Here is a 22,910-nt window from a genome sequence, read left to right as displayed (position 1 = left end):
TAGTGGACAGCAAACCTTTTTTCAAATTATAGAATATTTTTTCTATACCAAGAGTTTAGGTTAGCTTCCAGAAATCATCAGTGTTTGTTTATTTCTGTAACAATTTTGTATTTCTTGCTATACAAATAACATCCAGCAGCGTGCTGAAGAACTGGCAAAATACAGTAATTTCTGGTCTGTGGATTTATAGAGGTCACTGGCTACTTCAGATTTATATTTATACCATCTTTATGTGATTGCCCCTGTAGAACAATGTCACCAAACGTTTCTATTAAAATATAGTATACTGTCTCTCTCTTCCTAGAAGAGGAAATAATTTGCAAGTCAGCTTTGATATTTCAGGGGTGGATATAATAACAAAGTTTAGGGATTGATGTATAGGCAGTGTTCTTTTTCCTCAGATCACTTATGTTATTCCTCAGAAAAGAAATTCTGTAGTGTAACACTATTTTATCATTATCCATCATTAGACTTTGTAGGTAAAATTGAAGTTCCTTGATTCCATGGGGGTAGATCATTTTGGCCTGTGCACAAGTAGCAGCTTTGAAGAGAGACCAGTCCCCAGGATTTAATGCCATCTGGCCCATAAGGTGGGGAAGGGAGGGGGTGTAAAAGTATCATGGGATCGGTGGATTTAGACCTTGTAACCTGGGCAGAACTGGGCTGTGCAGGACAGGCCACAAGTTACTTTATATAGCGGTCAAAAAACAGAATTCAGATTATTCTTTGATGGGAGTAGGAAATATTCACCTTTCACGCCTGCTTCGTAGACTTCTCTGTGGCTAGGAAATACGCTGTTATTGAAATGTGGGTTCATGAAAGCAATTGGTGTATTGATCACCGTTTTAATAAATCTGTATGTCAGTACAATGCATAGGCTTTTCTAACATATCTAGGGATGTTTCCCTTCTCTCTGCTCCTAATTACTTTATAAATTGTTATTATCAGATAGTTTACCAGTATTTAAATTGACCTTTCATAATAAGTGTCAGTCATATAGTTTATGAAAGAAATGTAGAATGTACAAAATGCTTTAAAATTAATAAAAAATACAAAACTATCACTTGGAGCTACAGAGCTAATTCTTCATACTTGGAATGGGTATTTTGAGGTGATTGGTCTTCACACCCCTGAAGGTATGATGTGTATAGCACCTACAGCCATTCAAGAGCAAGAGTATACCAGGTGTCCAGGCAGCTTTAAGATCTTCTTATCTTAAAGAAATATTTTGCTTTTTAGCACAGATTTGTCTTTTCTTTTTTACTCATTAAATACTGACATCATCAAAGCGTTTAAGAACATTTTATCGTGAGTTACCTCTGAAGATCTCTGTTGTGACCTTTGAATGTTGTTTTTTCTGCTATATAAAATTAAGTACAGAAAATTATGTGGAAAACAGCTTGTTTAAGGCACATGACAGTACATTGTTGGACAAGACATAAGGCATCACTTATAAATCGCAAATATATTGAGAAATAGTAATGCAACTTGAAGCTTTAGATTCATATGTTGTGCAGAGAGGAACTTTTAGAAAGAAAAATACTGGAGAAAATGCTTTGCTCTTCCATGTTGTTTGACTGATGACTAAAATGAATCATTGTGTGTGTTGTGCTTGCTCAAAATATTAGAGGTGATATGCCTAAGTGTATTAAAAGAAAAGGTTTTCAGAACACAAACAAAAGCTGGGCATCTGACTCATAGTAGGAGTCAATGAGAGGTGCTTAACTGCCACATAGCTTGTAAATATCTCTGATGTGAGCAAATGCTTATGTTATGAAGATTTAGGAAAATATTAATTTAGTGCTGAGTTAGCCCTTTTATGGTTTCTGCTTGTCAAATGCATGTTTTCTTTAGACAGAAATTTCAAGTCTTTTTTTTTTAAAGAAAAAAGCCCTCTAATGTAATTTTGAAGTATTGATGACCTATTTTTTTCCACATAGTTTGTCATTGAGAAGACCAAGGCTTACTGTATGAACATTAATTACCTTTTTCATCACATAGGATGTGTATTTTGTTTCCATGTCTTACAGAATAAAGCAATTATGGAACGTGTAACAAACTTGTCAGATATGGTAGTTGGTCTTGAATCATTTATTGGCTCTGAGAGAGAAACCAATCCATTATACAAGGATTACCACGGTAAGTTCCATCTTTGGCAATGCAAAAAGTCTGCCCTGAGTGTTTCTAGGGCACTTAGCAGCTTACCCTCCAGTTGGATATCTGCTATAAAATAGAGTTTGATTTCATTTTAGGATATACCTCTTAAATGTTTCTCCTTGCTAACCAGTCTTGAGTTAGGAAAATTTTCAGTGAAGTGCATTAAGGCTGCAAAGGAAACATGGCAACTCCTTGCATGTTGTCAAGCCGTATTACTGAGGCATGGCTCAATCAGATGTACATCTCAACAGGCAGGCTTTGGGGAATTCACATGCAGAGGAGGCTTGGCAATCATCTGACCAGTGAGCTGAACTTGTCATGAAATCAATACTTTTGATCTGCCAAGTTTTAAATAGAGAACACGGAAAAACATATATTTAGTAAGGTGAATAAACTGCTAAATGACATGCTATATAAACTTTATCTAAAAATAATGTTCTGGTTTTTAGCTTTAAGTTATGGCACTTACGCATTTAAAGAAATGAACGTGGATATGTGTGGCATGTTAAATATGAAACTAATTTTGGTAAAAAGTCATGTAGCCTTTCAAGTGATTTATCTTCAAGATGTGTAATGGTGTTTAATCTTGCATTTTGTTTCCCAAAGATTTTGTTAGCTGTTGCAGCAGAACTATTTAAATTTTAAAAGATTAGATTAGAAGTTATACATAGCCAAAGCAGTGAATAACAAACAGTTTTAGCTAATCCGGAGCGGTGCTCTAAGTGTGCATAAATTACAGCTATTATTATTGTGATACTACTGTAGTTCCATGGAAACCTTTAGTTGAAACTAAACTGCTTATCTGAAACCTGCTGTAAACATGTGAGAATGTGGCAGTGTTTTCCATAGCAGAATATATAGAAAAAGAAGCAAAGATGGTGTTGAGACACCACTGTGTGTATGCAGGCTGTAATTAATAAATCAGAGAAAAATCTTTTTGACTATGAAAATAGTGCACATTTCATTATCTGAAAAAAGGTGAATGAAAAAGAAACCGTGAACAAAAGCTAGAATAATTTGCCTAATTATTTTTCCAACTGTATAATCGTGATGTGGCATTTGTTTATGCTAACATAATTCTGTCAATTTGATACTCCTTTTCTCAGTACTGAAGAGATCCTTTAAGACAACGTGTGTTTTAGCAGTTATTTCCTGGTTTCCTGTAAAAATGTATGCTAAATAACTTTTGGTACTATTTAATAAAAATTGTATGTCAATATACATAGCTTTTGAGGTTTAGGCAACCTTAATTTAACATTCTAAAAATAGGTATTCTTAACATTTAGTTTTTGTGGATTCTTTTTGCTTGAGAATATATTTTAAGATTATGTATTTACTACAGATGATGGAAGATTTTTACATTACTCAGGAGAAGTTTGATTAAATTATTGCATTACTTAATGAATTCTGCATTAATAATTTTATTAAGCTGCCTGCAAATTTAAATGGTTGAAAAGTCAATAAAATAACAAAAGAATGATATAGATGATCCTTAAATAAAATTTTTAGAGTACCGTATATAAGCAACCCTGTGTTACACCTGCTGTTCCTGTATATAATAATTATATTCTGAACTCAAAAGCCAAACAAATAATTCTTATATGTCACTGGACTGGGGGCAGGGATAGAAGGTTTCAAAGTGTAAAAATATTTTTCTGATATTATTGAGAATTTTTGTAATTAGTACCCATAAAAATGATGCTTTTTAAAGTATTTCAATTTTAAGAAACTTTCTTCCCTTATTCTTCCTTTTAAAAAAATAAATAAAACCCTGAAAAAATACTTGCCTTATTTTAAATTAGGGTTTTAGTGTTTGGGGTTTTTCTCACAGCTGCCGTTTTCAAGTAAGATGTCTTTTCTAAATGTTCAGTATTTCCATTTAGACGCTGGCTTTATGAACAGCAAATATAGGCCAGTAATTGAGAAGCCCTGTAGAATTTTCCTGGTTTTCAGATGTAGAAAATCACCCTTAGGTTGTTCAGAAACTATATTAGGCTGCACAAAAACCATCCAGCGTCCTTGTCAGAAAAAATCAGCTTGAGTTGCAGCTGACAGAATGCAGAGCTTGCAGTGCACCTAGTACTGTTAAAAAGATCTGAACAGCTATATAAGCCTCCTGCACGAAGAAAACTTATTTCTCTTAGGATGGCATAGGGATTAAAATTTATCGAAAACCATGATCTAAATAGGTATTTTCCAGAAACTTTTTAAAAGTCATTTTCAGGGCACAAAACGAAGTACTTCTCATTAGAGCTTCAGTGGTTATCAGTAACCCATAAGCCTTGTTTTGCTGGCTGCTTACTGGTGCATTTAATAAAATAAAGATCACTCAGTGGTGCCGTGGGCAGCATGCAAGGTGATAGCCATATTTGCTTACTGTAAATACAAGAGAAAATCACACACAAACCGGCTGTAGTTTTGACAAGTATTAAGATCCCTCTTTACATCTGTACTTCTGTACCAAAGTGCAATTAGTTTTCTTCGCACAAGGATTTCTGTTTATCTTATTCTGCTTGATTACTTGAGTATAATCGCACCGTTTGCTTCATTGCTCCTGGTAGTAAGCTCCAGTTTAAAAAGGGGAGGATGAGTGTGTGTAAATATACAGAAATCTGCTGTAAGACTCTAATTTATGCATCTGGATGACAGCGTTTTCTTAATTTTTTTCCCCTCCTTTACTCTTTCTTTCCACAAGGTTTGGTTCATGTACATCAGATTCCTCGGCTTAATAGCTTGATCTGTGATGTGTCAGACACGAAGGACCTTGCTTTTAGATTAAAAAGGAAGCTGTTCACCATTGAGGTAAGAGAAACAGTTTTGTTTCACTATTTAGAACCCAAAAGGTGGAGCTAATCCCATCTCTTATGTTTCGTTTTGTGAAATACATAAAATATGCATCAGATGTTGTAAATTCATTTCATTCTGGTTTTGCTGTTCAGAACGGTTTTATAAAATATTGTCATATGCCTTCTAATTAAAAATGTCTCATTTGCTGCACTAAATCAGTCTGTTATAAATAGTTTATTTTGGTTTAAAATGTACATAGAAAGTAGGCCACAACCTTCAATAACAAAGCGTGGCATGTTTCTAAGGATGTCAGGAGCATATTTAATTAAATGTTAATGACTTGCTCTTACTTGTGTTAGTGGGTGGGAAAGTAGCTACATGTTATTACCCCAGTAGAGGGATTTTAATGTATAATGCTGCCTAAAATTGTGTGTGGTATGAGGGATAAGTGTCCTTATCAGTATTCAGAAACCATTTTCTTTGCATTACTGAAATCACCTTTCGCTCTTTTATGTCATTTTAAACACAGTATCATTTACACTAATGTCCTTAAGTAAATTTCCTACTAAATTTAAACTTTTTTCTGTGACCTTTATGCAGACAGTCCTGATAGAAGGCAGTAATACAAAAGATGTATTTCATTTTAATCTTGCTAAAGAGCAAATGAACATAGCACTATTAAGCAATTAGAGCTGATGTATTTATTAACCAAGTAATGCTTAGAGATGGAAGATGGCTTTCGGGGTGATGTGACAGTCCTCGGTACAGTCTGGGCAAATTTTCTTTAACAAAGACATAAAACAGCCAAGCATCCCTGACAAACCATTTTGTTTAATCTCTTTTCAAATGAAAAGCTCTTAAGCAGGCCACTTGTCTTAACTGCTTGAAACCATAAAAAGAGAGAATTGCCACCAATAAATTAGCATATTTTTTACTCCATCACCAAATGATGGTCAATGTGGCTTGGCACTGCTTTGGTGTTTGGGACTTCACCCTTAAGTGACCACTTTGGCCCTTATTTGACCCTCTGCCCTTTTTAGCTGGCCACTTGATAAGGTAACTTAAGGGTTCTCTCTCTTCACTTCCCCCTCCCTTTCACAATTGCAAGTAGCCCTAACCTATAAATCATTGAAAGGGCCCTATCAAATGACAAATTAAGGTGCCCTCCTCCTAATTAATGGTCATCAATGTCTTTAATTATGTAATCCTATTGAGAGTAGTTAATAGTTAATCAGGCAGCCAGTTCTTCATGCAGGTCATCCCTACATGAGTGCTAGAAGTTTCCCAACTAGAGGTATCCTCTTCAGAAGCCACTTAAAGGCAAATACATGAAGGAGGGCTTTTTTCCCCGAAGACATTCCTTTATAATGTTTCTCACTTTCCAGAGAATGCGGTTAGTGAAATCAGGCATTGTGAGGTATTAAACCATTTTAACAACTGCTTTTGAGCAGTACATTAGAAACAAAAACCTTAATAGTCTGTGTTTGGTTTTAAAATACAAATGTTCTTACTGTTTTCGGAAGTGCAGAGAAGCGTGCACCCTCATTTCACAGTGTAGTAAATTCTCATTTATTATAGCTATGAATTAGAATATTTGGGGGTTTTTTCCTCACTATGAATCGTGACTCAGAATATAATTTTTTCTGTTAGACATGTTTGGGATTCTAATTTGTTATGTAATTTCGAAGGAAAAAAAAAACAACTTCAGCAAGAGGCTCTGTAAAAAGAATTGAATTAGCCATGGGCAGAAGCGTTGGAAACAGGGGTGTAGTGGAACTCATGAAAACCTGTTGCCCTAGACATGCATAGATGACCCACTTGTATAATTTCTCCCTTCATTGCTCAGCTGCAGCCCCTTTTGAATAACCTCAGGTGTTTTTTAGAGATATGCTTTCTATAAGCTGAACTGACAAAAACTAGCCATTTTTGAACATGTTAGATAACTGTCCTACTGTGATCTTCCTGTACACATTTCACTAATCTATAATACATATGTTTTTCTTCCTCATACTGTGTAGGCAGACTACGGCTAGGCTGACTAGAGCAATGAGGTCATTAAGAAAATAAGGGAAAATTGAATTAAGAACAGATGTGAATAGAGTCTTCTAAAATACGTTTCTGCAGTTAGAATGCGATGAGTCAGCAGTCAGGTTTGGTTCTGGTGGTAAAAACATAAAGCAGCACAACAGTGTGTGTTACAGGCAACAGTGCTTTATACAAAGTACACTAAGTTTATGACTTCTTTAATGTGTAGCTTAAATGTGAAATGAAATATATTTTGAGTTCGTTACAGTTTTTGAAAAGCTTCTGCTTAGTTATATACATAATTTAGGGTAAAAATATTGACTTCTACTTGAAATGCCACTTTAAAATCAAATTGCATGAGAAAAGTTAGAAATACACAACCTATTTATGGCAAAATTTCTCCAGAAAAGGTTTATCATCACTAGACCATTCTTTTTTTACAGTTTAAAATAAGGACACAGGACATGGTTTTTCTCATCTCTGGATTGCTCACCAGTTAAATAATTCTTTATGGTTTGGCCTTCATCAATAAAAAAACTTAAATGTCAAATCCGTTTTATTAGATTGCAGTTTTGTGGGAGGGACTCCGCCTCTTTATAGTCTGCAGAATCATTTAACTGTTTCAGTTTTTCTTGTACCTTCTTTGTCAAAATAAGATTGACTGAAATGTATTCTAAAGGGATCTTTTTAAAAATCAGGATGAAAATGTTTTTTAATGAATATTTATGAGTGTTCATTTTCCATTCGTAAATTATGAGGTAGACCCTTTCCAGGAAAACTTACATATTTATGGTAAAAGGTGCAGTAACTGTATCAAGCTTTCCCAAATCTTCACACGTTAGTTACTAGCAATATATTATTATATGCAATATTATCAGAGATCTATCTTATGTGCATACCACTTTAAAGGACACAATTTTGAAGTTAGCCTGTCTAATCCTATTTCTTCCCACTTTGGAATCTTAATTAGAAGGAGATAAAAACCATCATTTGACTAAATTATTGTCTTGAATCTGTAGCAAAAGGTATAATCCGCAATTGGGCCAATTAGTGTACCCCATAGTTAGCTATGCTGAGGCAGGAAACTTGATTAGATCTGACACCAGCCTAGTTCCCACTGTTGTTTTGCCAGGTATGATGGTCAGACTTCAAAGGGCTTGAGGCATCAGCAGGGCAAGGTTTGGAGGCCAGCTTAGGTCCGGTCGTTAATCTCTCTGCTAAAACCACAGCAGCCCTCGCACAAAACAAGCTTACACGACACAATCATGCGGTATTAAAGTTTGGGTTGAGTCATGCCAATTTGCCTTTGATTTTCTGATGATTGACTAAAAGATGGCTACATGACTAGACACATACTGAAAGTTTACTGATTAGGTAAGTTCCCCAAATATTTGAAATATTTTTTGATTTCTCAGTTAAATGATACGACAACCCCTTCATCTTAATGAAACTTTTCAGCAGAATTGTTCTTGAAGTACTTTTTGCTTTGTTTGTAGCTCTGAATGTAACTTTTATCAACATTTGATAAATTTTGTAGGAACATTATGTTCATAGTTTTATTTGGTAGAACTTTATCTTTGTTGTTCCAGAGCCTCCTGTATCAAAACTAAAGGAATCTGTGTCTGAATTTGATTTTTTCACTCGAAATTTCTAAGGAAACATTGTTTGTCTTTGTTACGTAGGTACGTTTACAATTACTCGCAAAAAGGGAATTTCCTTTTAATTATTTTCCACCTCACCGTTGAGTAAAGCGCTGTTCCACGGCTGTGATTACATAAGTGTTCCTTTCTTTTGCAGTCTGATTTGTTGAAATATTGCAGTAACAGTGACATGTTTCCTTTCTGAGAAAAGCCTAAGGCTGCTTTAGTATTATTCCAAATGATTGAAATTGCCATCTTGCTGACTTTCCCTTGGGCAGCTTAAGGCCTGTTTACTTTTGTATTTGTTTCACATGTTCCCTCTGAGTTTGGCTGGCAGGACATCATTACCTGGTTTGACAAGACAGTTGGAGAAGATTCATATTTGATTAACTCCCTTTCTTACTGTCTGGTCAACATAAACCTCTGAAATTGCGTATTTAAACTTTTGATAAATTCAGCTAAATGTTTGCAAATAGGAAAGTTTGTGAGGGTTTTTTTTTAATTCCCTGGTTTTGCTTTACTGCTGATTTTTTAAGTCTTCAGGTAACAGTCAATTGTTAATAGTATAGAGAATAAGCTTTTTCCTATAAGTTGTATAATGTAGTTTGTCTAATAAATAGTTGTGAAATTTTTTTTTATTTTGATGAATACATAAGTAAGAGCCAGCTAATAAGATTTTCTTTTTAATGGCTATATAACACCTGTGCAAACCAGAATAAAAATCTTTAAAAGACAGCTCAGTTTGAAGCAAAGTGTCGTATACTGTATAAAGAACTGCCACGCAGCAAAAATAAGTAAGTTCCCAGAGCTTAATGTGTGAGTTCAGGAGATTCTTTTCTGAGAGGTGTTTCCTAACAGGGAGAGAAGAAAGTCAGAATTAGAGGAGTCCTGTGGCAGGAAAGTTGCTGGTTTCTCAGTGGCAGGCAGATACAATTTGGTACTATGGAGCACACTGCAGTGCATTTCTCCTAGTGGTAATTGCCAGAGTAAAAGGTTATGTCTTTGGAAGGAAACATAATCACAAAAAACAGCAATTGAGTGTATGTAGAATTAAAAATAAATGTATGATTCCAAAGGCATTAAAATAATGTCCTTTGTTCATCTATCAATAAAGGACTATAAGAAAACTAACGATTGCCAAAATAAGCAAGATTTAATTGCAACTCCAGATATTCATGTGTATGGTATCTGTCCAGCATTGGTATTTGGAAGAAGACTTAAAAATCTTCTTTTAAGATGATGAATTTGGCAATTAAAAACAGGAAATACGTCTTAGGTAGCTTCCATCTGAAATCTCTGTATTTCTACTTTTTTTTTTTCATTCTATCCCTTTTCATTGCTTATTTTATGCAGATATACTGTGGTAAACTTCTTATTTGCAAAGGAGAAGTGCAATTAGCCATTTCTATAGATTATTTACCAAAACAGGTGGGTAAGACCAAGTCAGAACTAATGTCTGCAGTGCTTCACTGTAGTATTAGCATAGCACAGGTTTGGTCCTAAGTGACTCAGGAGATGGTGAAGTCACTGAGTGCGAGAATTGTGCTCCTGGAAACATTTTGTAATTATTCATTAAACAATCAAGAACAGGTATGGACATAATGGTTTAGGGTTATTCGTGAGCTATTTCTTCTGGAGGAACAAATCAACCCTATCACCAGTACATATGGGATCAGCATATATTTAAAATATGCACACGTGCCATACCAATCTCTGTATCAGTGAGAATTAGAAGGTGTCCGCTCTGTCTCTAATAGCATCACTTCTTATAGGCTTCTTCCAAGAAAATTTGAAGCGCCCTTCACTAATGACTCACCCTAATCCTGATAGTATTTCACTGATGTTTATAAAGTTGAGTAATTTTGTAAATAAACAAACACATTTGAATTAATGAACTATTTTAGGCAATATTTTAACAAAGAGAATCTGTGAGCCTGAGAGCTGACAAAAGGCAAAACATTGGTTTATTAGAAATTTAAGTAAGGTGATAGTTCTATAGCAATCAGTCAGCAAAATACAGAAATGAATTCTTGTTCACTGAGATAAAGTTCACACAACGTAACACCAAAGCTAATATATGCTACACGATACATGTAATACTGGGAGCTTAGTCAATATACCTTCGTATATAGATAAAAGCAACTCTGTATTTTAAGATTGTGCACTGGTGACATTACAAGACTTGACCCCATGTTAGGGCCTTACCTCAGAATGGAACCTGCTTTTACCAAGACGGAGGGTAACACGGTTGTGACTGCCTGGCTGCCCAGTGCCTGGAGCATGGATGAAACTTTACAGGTATTCCTGGTTCAAAGGTGAGACAGAACTTCTCTGAAGTGTTACAGAAAGTGTATTTCTTTAATTTTCTAATGTAATAAAATTTTTGGAGCCTCTTGTCCCCATGTGTTTGAGAACACAAGTACCCTTGGGGCTTACATGGAAAACCTCTTTTTCCTCAGCCTGCCTTGAGCAGATAGCATCATACCTGGCAAACTCTAGTACTGTGGATGCTCCACTTCAGCTCAGGGACTCAAATGCAGGGAACTCTGCGTATAAAACTAAACTTTCTAACAGAGAGAGGTAAAACATTGTAATAAAATTTGGCTGAAATTTATGCCAGTCAAACCACTGTTGCATTGATTTTTCCTGTCCATTTTCCCTATGATATTAATAAAGACATTACCACTGGCTTATTTAAACATGATCAAAGGATAGTAATTACAACACTGTAACATTTTCTTAATCTAAAATTAATAATACTGCAAAAAGATTCTCCTGCAAAACTAATTCTGTTATAATTCCAAGCTCCATTCTGCATTATTTCATCTAGTAGCCAGTTCAGGTTCTCTTTACCTGGTATGGTGTACTTCACTGAATTGTTTTGTCAGATGCTGTCAAGCCAACCTACCATTGTTAAAGAAAATCAAACTAAATCATTTTGGCATGAGCCTTCCAGGAATAAGGCACAGAATATGAAGGGTTTGATGAAATCAAGGATTTGATTTCAATATTGTAAAAGACTGCCTGTCAAAAATGTATTACATTCTTTCAAACAATTTTGAATAAATAAACGTGTTTAAAATTGTGACAGTATGATTTAGGTAAAGTTTTGGGAGATATTTTTAAATTATAGTAACTTGAGGTAAAACAATACTTGGAAGGCTCCTATTTAAAAAGAAAATACCCTCTGAATGCTAATGGTACATAGAACTGAAATCAAGTAATAAGTTTTATGTGGTGTATGGAATTTCAGAACACTTGTATCTTGTGTACATGTGGAAAAATTTAATTTGAAAGTATCGCCTTCTTATTGTGTAATACTGAATAATGTAAATTAAATTATTTCAATATTCTGAAGTTGAATACAGGTAGGTACTGTTAACTTTTAGATTGCATATGAAGATTTGTAATATCCTGAAATTTATTTCATAACTAATTTTGTTTTATGGGTTGTTTGACATTATACAAGTATAACATGAGGGCTCCATTCAATTTTTCAAAACTTTAACACTTATAATACAGTGCATCTGCAGTTCCTTGTCAGTAAACAGAACTCAGAAATATTTTTATTTAAACAAATAATTATGTTGTTTAGAAATATTTATACCGTAATTGTGTTGTTGCAATGGAAGAACATGCAACAAAGCCATTAATGCAATTAAAGGTCACTTGTACATATTGTAATGGACTGCTCATGCACAGGATCTGTGTTAAGGGTCAGTGCTGCCGCATGAAATGGATTGGCCTTGTTCACTCTGTAAATAAATGGGTCAACTTATCTTGTATTTGCCAGACAAATAAAGTAGTTGACATATTCCCACTTTCTTAGTATTAGAAGACAGGTAGGCTAGAAAGATCTTTTGTAAAAATGTTGGTTGGTAAAGATTAAAAAACTCTTTATCTACAACGATTATATTTTTCACTAAAGTAGTAGTGTTTTTTAGACAAAGGTCTGTGGGTATAAGTTAGAAAGATATTGATGGTGAGTGTTAAGAAGCAAAAAGAATTAAGCACCATATTCATGGTAGTTCTCAGCAGGAGCTGAGTGCCACCTCCATTAAGTGCTCTTTAAAATACCACCAAATTTTAATAAAAATACGATATTTCATAATTGTATAATGTTCTCACTTTCAAATAATAGCTAATTCAATCATTCCATTACACAATAAACAGATCTCTGAATTTTACTTATCTCTGTAAATGCAGGAAAATAAAAATTAAAGCTTATAGGAAGTCACATTTCCTCAACCACAGGCCTGTATCACACATGAACCTTATTGAAACGCATTGAAGTAGGAGTTCAGGGCTGTTACTGAAAATCGAGAATAGGTGACTTTGTATCTCCACATGGAAGATGGGCATCCAGCTGGATCTTCTTGTCTCAGTACTGTTTGTTATGCTTTTGATTATTGATCTTTGGGTAGAAAGTGATTCAAAGTACTCTGTAAACTAGGCAACTGTAAGATAGCCCCATCAAAAACTTGGGAAGAGTTACAATGTCATTTTGTAGGACAACAGAGCAATGTTGCCAAATGGTTGCTATGACTAGTAACATGCTTAATCAAGCAAACTCCAAAATATTTTATTGTAATTTTGCAAATTCAAGATTAAGGGTTAACATTTCCAGTCTTATGAAAATATTAGTGATTTTGGATGAACATAAATCTGTAAGGAAACCAGAAATTTATGGTTTCTTTAAATTTTTCACCTCTACAAAAACTGTTCCATACCATTTTGCTGATCTATTTATTTTACTGATTCACAAAGAGTATTACCCTTTACTGAACTGTTAACATACAGGAACATTTTTTTTATTTTATTTTTATTGAGGGCAAACTAGTCTTATTATTCTTAGTCTGAAAGACTTAAAAGTGCCAAAAAGAGACAGGAGAAAAAAATGTACGTAGACTGCAAAGTACTGTAGGTGAAGAAAAAAATGTTCTATAACCGTTGTGCAAATACTACTTTCTGCTTTGGCCAAATTATGGGGTATTATTTGTGACTGAATTCCAGAGTACATTTTATTTTTATATTCCTGGCCAAAAGGAGTGTGCAAAAAGTAGATTGTCATAAGCAAAATGGCTGAGGACTAGAGTGCCTAAGGCATAAATAAACTTAGATTTTGGTCATGCCATCTTTATTGCTGTCTTTCTCATAGTTGTTTTAGTTGCATGTTTTGTTTTTTTTTTTTTAAATTTGCTTTTTCTTGGTTGTATTACATATGGTTTTCAGAGGATTCTGTTATCATGCGTAATGCAATTTAAAATTTCTCATTGCATGTTAAAACTTTTGAAATACCAAGTGAGACTGTCTCCAAGAAGAAAAATATTGTTTATTGCATTTAAAGGGGTATTTCTGGCCAGCTTAACATTAACATAATATTAACCGCCTTCGGAATAATAGCTTGAATTTGAATGGCATTACCAAGTAACAGTTCAGCTTCCTCTTTCTTCATTCCTTCCTTCTGAAGAAAGTGAGCAGTAATTGTATAGTGTACAATAACTAAAGCTGTGTATTGATGTCCATAAATACATAAATACATAAAGTGAATTTGGGTGCCAACTTATACCATCCATAGAATGCTTGACTTTCGGAAAACAGCTGGTAGTACTTGCTGAAAATAATTCACTTTAAATGCCTCATTTCAGGTATTTAAGGTTTGAGAAACCTATGGTTTTTAGCTTATGAAAATACTCTCTGTGGGCTCTTCATCTTTTGTCCTGCTTCAAGTCTGTTATGCAAAAACTACTGAAGGATTTTCACTCTGATGTTCATAAAATTCATATGTTTACAAAACAGTTACCAAATGGACTTACCTTTTTCTCATATTAAGCCGCTAATCTTTGGGCAGTATGTCTGCTTGAGTCATGTTTAAAAGTAAACGCAGAAAACAAAAATAAAGAACAGTTTATCATTTTTAAGTGGGAGGATGTGAGTATTGCTGTGCCAGAGAAATCAATTTCACCTTGCATTCAAAAACAGTGCTTGCTTTTCTTAAAATAACCTGATTGCTTAATATTTAAAGTTTTAACATCTTTAGTAATCTTTGCTAAGGAGCTGTACATTCACTTGTTCTGAAAAAGATAGGCTTTGTGTGACTTGCATATGAACGTTTGAGGCGGACAAATTGGCCATGGTAGCTGAGTCTTGAGGGGACTTCTGAAGTCTCCATGATATACCCAGAATATCTGCTGTGGGTTTGAATAGAACCTTAATGGTGTATTTGTAAGCAAAACATTTCACGTGTTTGGATAGTAGCTATACAGTGACCTGCCTTGTCATTGGGTTGGCTCCAGATTCTCCAGCTGGAGGAGTTAAGAACTGTGCAGTTGGCAGATAGGCTTGGGGTCCGTGAGTGGCAGAAAAACTTTAACAATGGCGGTTGCAAGCCGCTATTTTCAGTCAAGGGTTGCAGTGTTCCAGTATAGTTTTCAGACATGTGCCCTTACTTGCTTTTATTTGTGAGCCAACACACAATTAGATGAACAAGAGGAAAAGTTTTGCTTGTGTACTGAGTCTCACTGGTATTTCTGGCTTTGAAGGGCTTCTACGTGCAGCCTCAAGTTTGTATGGTTACCTGCGTATTGGTGGAAAGTATAGCAGAATATGATGATTTAATACAATATTCACTACTTTGTATTTTAAATCTTATGTATCACATAAGAGTGGAAAAGATTAAACTAGGGGAGACCTTGTTCTGTTATTTTTGTTGGCCTAAAGACGTAGGGGTCTTGAATTCGCAGTGCTCACTTGCAGACTGAGACTGGGAGCCAAATAGGGTATGGTGAAGCTACACTCTCGGGACTGACCAAGGAAAGTCAGCTCATAGCTATAGCCACAGCTTGTCCCCATCTTGATATACAGTATGTGTGATGTATAGAATAAACACGTCCTTCAGCCACTTGAGCTGCCGTATGTTACTAACTGAGCAGTATTTTATTTTCAGCTCTTTATTGTGTGGTGTTTGTTATCCATTGGTTGTATCTCTTCTCTCATTGATTTATTAGGGTTTTAGTAATGTGTTGCTTAATCAATAAACACTGTAGTCTCTTAAGTCAGTTATGTCTCAGGTCTGCAATCTAAAGCCCCTGAGGCAACATCAACTACTTCTTAATCAGTACTTCTCACCTTTTAGTATAAGGCTTTGTAATTCTGGGCGGATTACAGGTTTCCTATGCTGCCTCAAATGCCCTTTCACAACCCTTTTGCTACCAGAGTAGTGTGACAGGAGTTATATGAGCTTTTGCTGCTGTAATATAGGGAAAAATGGTTCTGCTTCTAGGATAAGTGTTTATTAAGAGATACGAACCAGTACTTAATTTGTAATTCTTGTTGCTGTCAAAATAAGGAATTAATAAGAAGGAAGTCTAATATTTGTATTTAGATCTGATCCTCAATAGTTGCATAGCCATGGGCTGTTTGTGCTTGGTCTACATCATCTAGACTAAAAATAGCCTTCCTGTCATTTTATTGGCAGAGTTTTAGCTACTCCTTTAATTCTGTTTAAAAATGGATAGAGAGAAAGACAGCATAAATATTAAATGTGTGCAGGTACTCCAGTAAGTAACTAACAGGAGATTCCTGATGCTTTGAGAGCTGTACAGTTACATGGAATTCACGTTTTGCTTAAATGAAGAGGCATTTTGTAAATGACGATCATCTTTAAATGTATTAGGTTAGTTTTTATTTTTGTATTTGTACCATTAAAATAGCTATTTTTAAATATCTAGACATTGACATATATTTGCTTTATTTTTATTAGTGTCCTGCTTAGGTTTTGTTCTTTTTAGGTTTCCTTTACATTTTGATAAGAAATTACTGATGAGGTATTTCATTTATCATCAGTTAAATAAAAAGCCACATTATTTCTAATTTTCTTTTAATAAAGCGAGTTTTTGCAGAGTAAGAAGAAAAATCACTACTGCCTGCTAAAATCTTGAGCAATACTCTGAAAAATTAATTTTGTTATGTTTTGTTTTTTGAAAACCTATGGAAACAGTGAAGGAAGAACTGGCTTGTTCTTGTTCTTTCTGTCCTAAGAAAACATGGGCTACTTTAGGAACTTTCAGGACCACAGTTACTGTATGGAAAAGACACAGTTTTGAGGTGGACTTACATCTGTGTTGTCTTTTTCCTGATCTGAGAAGGGCATTCTGGCTTTGCAAAAGCCATGAGAATTAGATTCAGGTTACTGAAACGCCCCTAAACCTACAAAGGAAAATTTTTGCTGTGTTTGTAGAGTTAGGCTCTAAGGTAGAAGGGTTGCGCCGAAAGGATTTTGTTAGTGGCTTACTTATATCCTTATATAAGAAGCACATTTTCCTTGTGTAGTCTGAACTAAAATTTTTACATGTACCATGATCTCTTCTACTTTTGCCTCTCCTGTCTTGCTCATCCACACCATGGTGTGTATTTCCTTTAGGACAATATTATTCTGCACATTCAGTTTAGGAGTTGTTGTGCTCACAAAAATACATGTATCTGGAATACTTTCTTGCAGCATTTATTTAGTTTTTGTTATTTTTTGTTTCTTGAGTTTGTGTTTTGAAATTATATTGTTACTTTACAAATTGATCCAAAACATTAGCATTTATTGAAGGTGCAGTAAGAGAAGATGTGTTTGAAAGTAAGTTATGTTAACTGCTGCTTTTATGGAAGGTTCTTGGTGTTGTTACAAATGAGATTATGAAAAGAGAAGCAATGGATGTTGCAGTTTTTACATTAGAGCATCCGAAGTAAAGCGAATAGTTGCATTCCATCCGTTGCAAGTGCATAGCATTGACATAGAAGGGTATCAGTTTTCAGAACTGATAATCAAAACAGAGTATTTACTGGCGAAAATTAGGCATAACTGGAATATTGTTATATGTACAGTCTAGACATCTGGTAAAAATATTTATAAATAAAGCAGAATTTGGACAAAGCTGGAAATAGTCGGAGATCATTTTTATTGAGAGAAGTATTGCTGTTTCTATTAAGTGTTTAGCTAATAAATATTCAAACTATTTTATGAGTATTTTTTAAGCTTTTTTTTCCCTAAAAGAAGAAGTATGGTTCCATACAAAATTACACTCCTAAAAGATTTACTGTTCTCAGCATAATAAAAATACTGTAAAATTACTTCCTATCTTGAAAAATCAAACAAGCTATTCTTGTTTCAAGTTTCATCTAATATATTGTTCCGTATGGTTGTATGATAAACACATTATTCCTTGAACAGGAATTAAGAGTAAAGCTGCCAGGAAGGGGTTTTGTTGTCAGAGTAGTTCCCGCCTCATGTTTTGTAAGAGATTTCATGGTCCCATTGTAAAGAGTGGATGATTTAAAACGTGTTCCCAAGATAAACTTTCCCATTGTCATTAATGAGGATGGATAATACTGAGTGACAAGTGCATTAGGAATGACACAGAAAGAGCTGTTAGATTTGTCAGAGCATATCACTTCAGGCAATGAAACTTGAGGACATTCTCTTTTAGCAATTTTTTGCTATTTATTAGAGAACCAAGGATTGTGATTGCTCACACAGGTGGATTTTACTGTTTTGTTCATTAAATATTTAGGTACCTTTGAAAAGGTAAAGGTGATAAATATGACCATTATACTTCACTGTGAGGGGTGCCAATGGTTGCTTTGCTTACAAATAATTCAGCAAAACCAATATACCATTTATTTGTTTTAAAAATGTTTATTTGGTGGATAATTTTTAATTTGCAATATTTTTAGTGATCAGGAATATTTGAAGTTATAAGAAATGCTCTGAACTGTCATAGTGAAGCTTCTGGGATAAAGAAGTGTAAAATTAGGACACTATACATGTAATTTACATTGACTTAAAAAATTTTATTTCTCCATAGAGAAAGACTTTAAATATTTATCTCTGAATAATTAATAATGTATGACTTTTTCTGGTGTTTAAAATCTTTCCAAACTACAACATGCCTATCAATTTCCATTTTGAACATGCAATTGGTCACTTTTTCGCCTTGATTCATCTTGCCTGGCTGCCAACCAAATTTTGCCTCTGTGTACCTTCTTGACACTAATAATGACTGAGTTTCTGTTCGTTTGCGTGCAAGATTTCCCAAGCGGCAGTTTGGGGCTGGGATAAACTATCTATCATGATTGCGTACAACTAATCTGCCTCAACGAAACCACCCAATGATTGAAATTGCATTTGACAATTCACCTCTCCTTGGCGTGCCTGAGGTGAACATAGCTACAGACCATCCCCGGAAGGGCACAGCAACTCCTCCATATGTTGGGGAGGATCCTTTTATTTGTGTCAAGAGACTTTTAGCAAAGCATGTATAGGCAGAGATAATTTTTTTTCTTAGATTTCCTTGTTTTCAGATACATGGCTGCTGCTTTCTCCTAACCGAAACATTTTGGTTTTATGAAGCATTTTCTGATTTTTAATTCATTAAAGCTGTTAAACTCTTTCTCTGAGATTAACCATGTATAGGAGATGTATAGGAGTGATTTTTCTTCTTACTCTGCAAAAACTCGCTTTATTAAAAGAAAATTAGAAATAATGTGGCGATGTATAGGAGATGTATAGGAGATTAAAAATTCAAGAGGTATTTAAAACGTCATGTATTGTTTGTTAGAACGTTATGCTATTAATAGACCAGTAGTGCTACTCAAAGATCAGACAAGATGCCTGTTACCGTGTTGACCTTTACCAACGCGTACACCTGCTTGGAGCATTCTGATAATACAGAACCTAAGAAAGAATGACAAAGCAAAATCTGCTTCTGTCATATAAGAAATCTTTTAATTCTTTTCCAAATGTTAAATTAATTCATGTTGTTTGTACTTACTGGTTGAAAAGCTGTGTATGCAAATATGATCTGACAAAACAGACCCTTTATTTCTGGGTAAGATTACTCAAATAATCTTCAGAGTAAAAAGCTTTCTAGGATTGCTTTTTGCTAAGTATTGTTCTTTTTGTCTGAAGTCACTTTTGTCGTAATAATTTAAGTAGTAGCCTATGTCATCAGGAGTGCTACTTTTCATTAGTTATGTGTATCATTAGCTTCATTGGATATAATTAATTTGTTCTAATACAAAGTTTCTGAATAGTTAGGATAATAAAATTTCTAGGGAGATAATTTCTTTGTAGTTTTCTGTTATAGTTCCAATATATTAGGTTAAAACATACAGTGTTTTGATATATGGGTCTCTTCCAACTCGAGATGCTCTATGATTCTGTGATAATCCAGATAGAAGATACTGAAGAATTGCATTCTGGAATATGTTTTGATTTCTCACTCTTTTGTGTAACAGCGTATTTTGCTGTATTTTTGTATTTCAACAGAAGCATAAAGATCCGCAAATTGTCCTTTCAAATAAGTACAGTCCATTCCTGTTGCTGAAAAGGGGGGTTTCAGTGATGCACTCATAAAGGCATGACTATCAGCCTAAGTTTCTTTCTGACACATCGTCATACTTCTCTCCTTTCTTAAAACTGAAGTATGTTTTTTCAGGCGTTTTCATTCAGCAGATTAAGTTCAAGCTGAATTAATAATCTTTTTAAAATGCTTGACAGCTGACTGTAGTACATGTATCTATCTTAGTTGTGGGGAGAAAGCTAAGTAGTATGGGTATCACGCTTTCTGTAGCATTTCCAGCCAACAAGTCCAGAAGAATCAAGACCCTTTTGAATATATAAATCATTAATCTTAGTAACCAGCTGCTCTGAAGGCAGGGAAGAATAACTTAGCCACACAGCCATGCTCAGTTCACTTGTTACAGTAGCAGTGTACTAAATCTACCCATAAATTATGTCTTGCTTTCCATATTTATTTATTTATTATAATTAATTTTGTTGTCAATCTTTTTTTGTACCTCTATGGCACAACACAGTGCCCCGTATAGATGCTGCTATCTCTGAACCAGCTCTCATCTGTACAAAAAGCAATAGTGGCATGTTAGACCTCGTAGCGCAAGCAGAGCACCACTTAACCACAGCTGTTTGCATCATATTGCCTCAACATGTTCTTGTTTTTTCTAGTAACTATTTGGTTTGTACATGATTCCAGAACTTTTGTTTTTCCCTTGGTAGTAACCATGACTTCTTAAGGAATAACTTCTTAAATTTTTAGTCTGGATTTGAGATTTTCTTCTGTATTCTTTCCTGTGTGTCATCAAAGCTTTATGCTATGACTTGGCATAATGACCTTCCTCATATGTAATAGTTCTTGTCCACATCAGAAGAAACAGGTGTCATAAAAAAATGAGAACTTTTTCAGGCCTCTGCTATTACATATTCAATACCTATACTGTTTTTATGGTCTATAAAACAATATTAAAGGGATTTGGAGATGGCGGAGGAGTTCCATCCTGCTACCACTGCAGCGCCAAAGAAATTATGGGAGAGTGATTTGGATTGTTGGGGTCTGCAAATTCATTAGCAGTTTGAAAAACGAAAAGTTCACATCCTGCTATTCATATTAAAGTAAGGATTGATGCTGGTTAGAGAGTTTTTCTTTTATCTTGCTTAAAAGGAGTTTGATGCTGGGTTAATAATAGATTCCTAAAATGAAGTATCACAATTCCAGTCACTTAGACATTTTTAATTTTTATGCAAAAACTTACAAATCTGACATTAGAAACGACTACAGATTTAAAAATAAAGAGCATAGCAGTCTGGGATATTTTTACGGTATATTTAAATTTAAATCTTGAAACATTGCTGAACTGCTGATTCTTGAAAACATTGTTTATAAAAAAAGATTATTTTGCTTATGACGACTTATGAGTATACATCTGCTTGTCTTGATCAATTCCTCTGTGTTAGTCTGGGCCCTTTAGTCACTTCTCAGTGCTTAGATTTTCTTTTTTAATTTCAATATTCCAATTTTAATTTCTTAGATAGTTTCTATGCAACAGTTCCTTGTCTATCTAGAAGCATACATGACAGCTCCTTTCTGGGAGTACTGAGTGGCAGTGACTGAAAGGACAGATTGCTAGTTTTATAATGTGCAGTTTTATAGTACTATGATTTTGACTTCTGGTGTGTTCAGCCATATTAATTACCCAAGAATGTTTTGTGACTTATGACTTCAACGAAAACCTAAGATTAATAATATATTAAATACATGGTAACTTGACCAACTACACTTTCGGGATGACGTTTATTGACCACTTCCTAATTCTTAACAGTTAGCCTTAAAATGAAGATTTTTTTATATATGTATGTTAAAGTGTTGAAGATACTTTGTTGTCTGCACCAGTTTTGTTAGCAAATGGGTCATAGTATCCTGATATGTGCTGATGACTTAGCCTGGTGTATTTACAAAAGATCTGAGTTTGAAATTATTGAATAAATTAGTTTGGTAGCATTGTAAGCATATCTTCCTGTCAGTTATTACTTCGTATCACTTAAGTATATTTTGCAGTTTTACGTAGTTTGTTAAACATAATTATGTAGTACAGTTATTTCATGTATCATACTAGATATTCAAGAAAGATGTGCGTTGTAAAGAAAAGGTGAAGCTGTCCAAAATGAGAAAAATTAATGTATTATCTTTTTTTAAAATAAGCAGCAAGGTTTAAAAAAAGATCTGACTTTATTTTTTTAAATAATCTTGCCAACTTTAATTGTACACTTAAATTTATTTCATTCGTCTTCTCACACTCAGTTATGCCCTCATCACCAACTCGTCCTGACCTTAGGATCTCTAAATGTATTTATGTGCAATTATAGTAGTCATTGAACATTACATTTTAAGATGAAAATGCAGTTATTTGTAATTTCTTCCAAGCAACTTCTCTATATTAATCTAAATAAGATCTTTAGATGGCCCTGTGTAAAGTATTTACAGGCAAAAAGAAGTTCTTTTACTAAAAAAAGGATTTCCGTGTATTTCTTTGTGTTGTTTGAGTGATGCATATTGATACAGTTTTTATAATTCAAGCATTGCAACCATTGCTGACACAGGCTTTAAGTGCTTGCACATTTGAGTATAGCACACAATATGGCATGTATAAATGGTGTCATATCTCACTAGATCTTTCCACTGGAAGTCAGTAGTGCCCAAACTAGATTATAAAACTTGTCTGTCCTCTTGAATGTCACTTGTGCATGGCATTTTAGGCTTTAAAAGTGCCTTTAGTGTTAAGTGTTAAAGTGTTAAAAGAAACATTTTAAATCAGTATCAGACACGACTGTTGCGATACAATGAATGTTTTTATATATGAAAAAGAAACATTTCCTGTTTTGAAAAATTGAATGCAAGTTACACTGGAAAGTTATAACCTAAATACATTTATAAAATAGATAACTATTATGGCAGCCCT

General features: G+C 34.4%; 1 protein-coding gene across 1 annotated transcript in view; it reads left to right on the top strand.

Annotated features, from left to right (window-relative positions):
- The window catches only part of ELP4 (elongator acetyltransferase complex subunit 4), a gene marked incomplete at its 5' end in the record, with an annotated part of 115,321 nt that overhangs the window by 27,776 nt on the left and 64,635 nt on the right, over positions 1-22,910 (top strand). The window contains 2 exons of the mRNA XM_009577029.1: positions 2,031-2,139; positions 4,853-4,959. Of these exons, the coding sequence (XP_009575324.1) occupies positions 2,031-2,139; positions 4,853-4,959 (216 nt within the window). The remainder of the gene's footprint in view (positions 1-2,030; positions 2,140-4,852; positions 4,960-22,910) is intronic.

The sequence above is a fragment of the Fulmarus glacialis genome, unplaced genomic scaffold (assembly GCF_000690835.1).
Source record: "Fulmarus glacialis isolate BGI_N327 unplaced genomic scaffold, ASM69083v1 scaffold11544, whole genome shotgun sequence".
Lineage (NCBI taxonomy): Eukaryota > Metazoa > Chordata > Aves > Procellariiformes > Procellariidae > Fulmarus > Fulmarus glacialis.
This window is presented reverse-complemented; position numbering and strand designations above follow the sequence as displayed.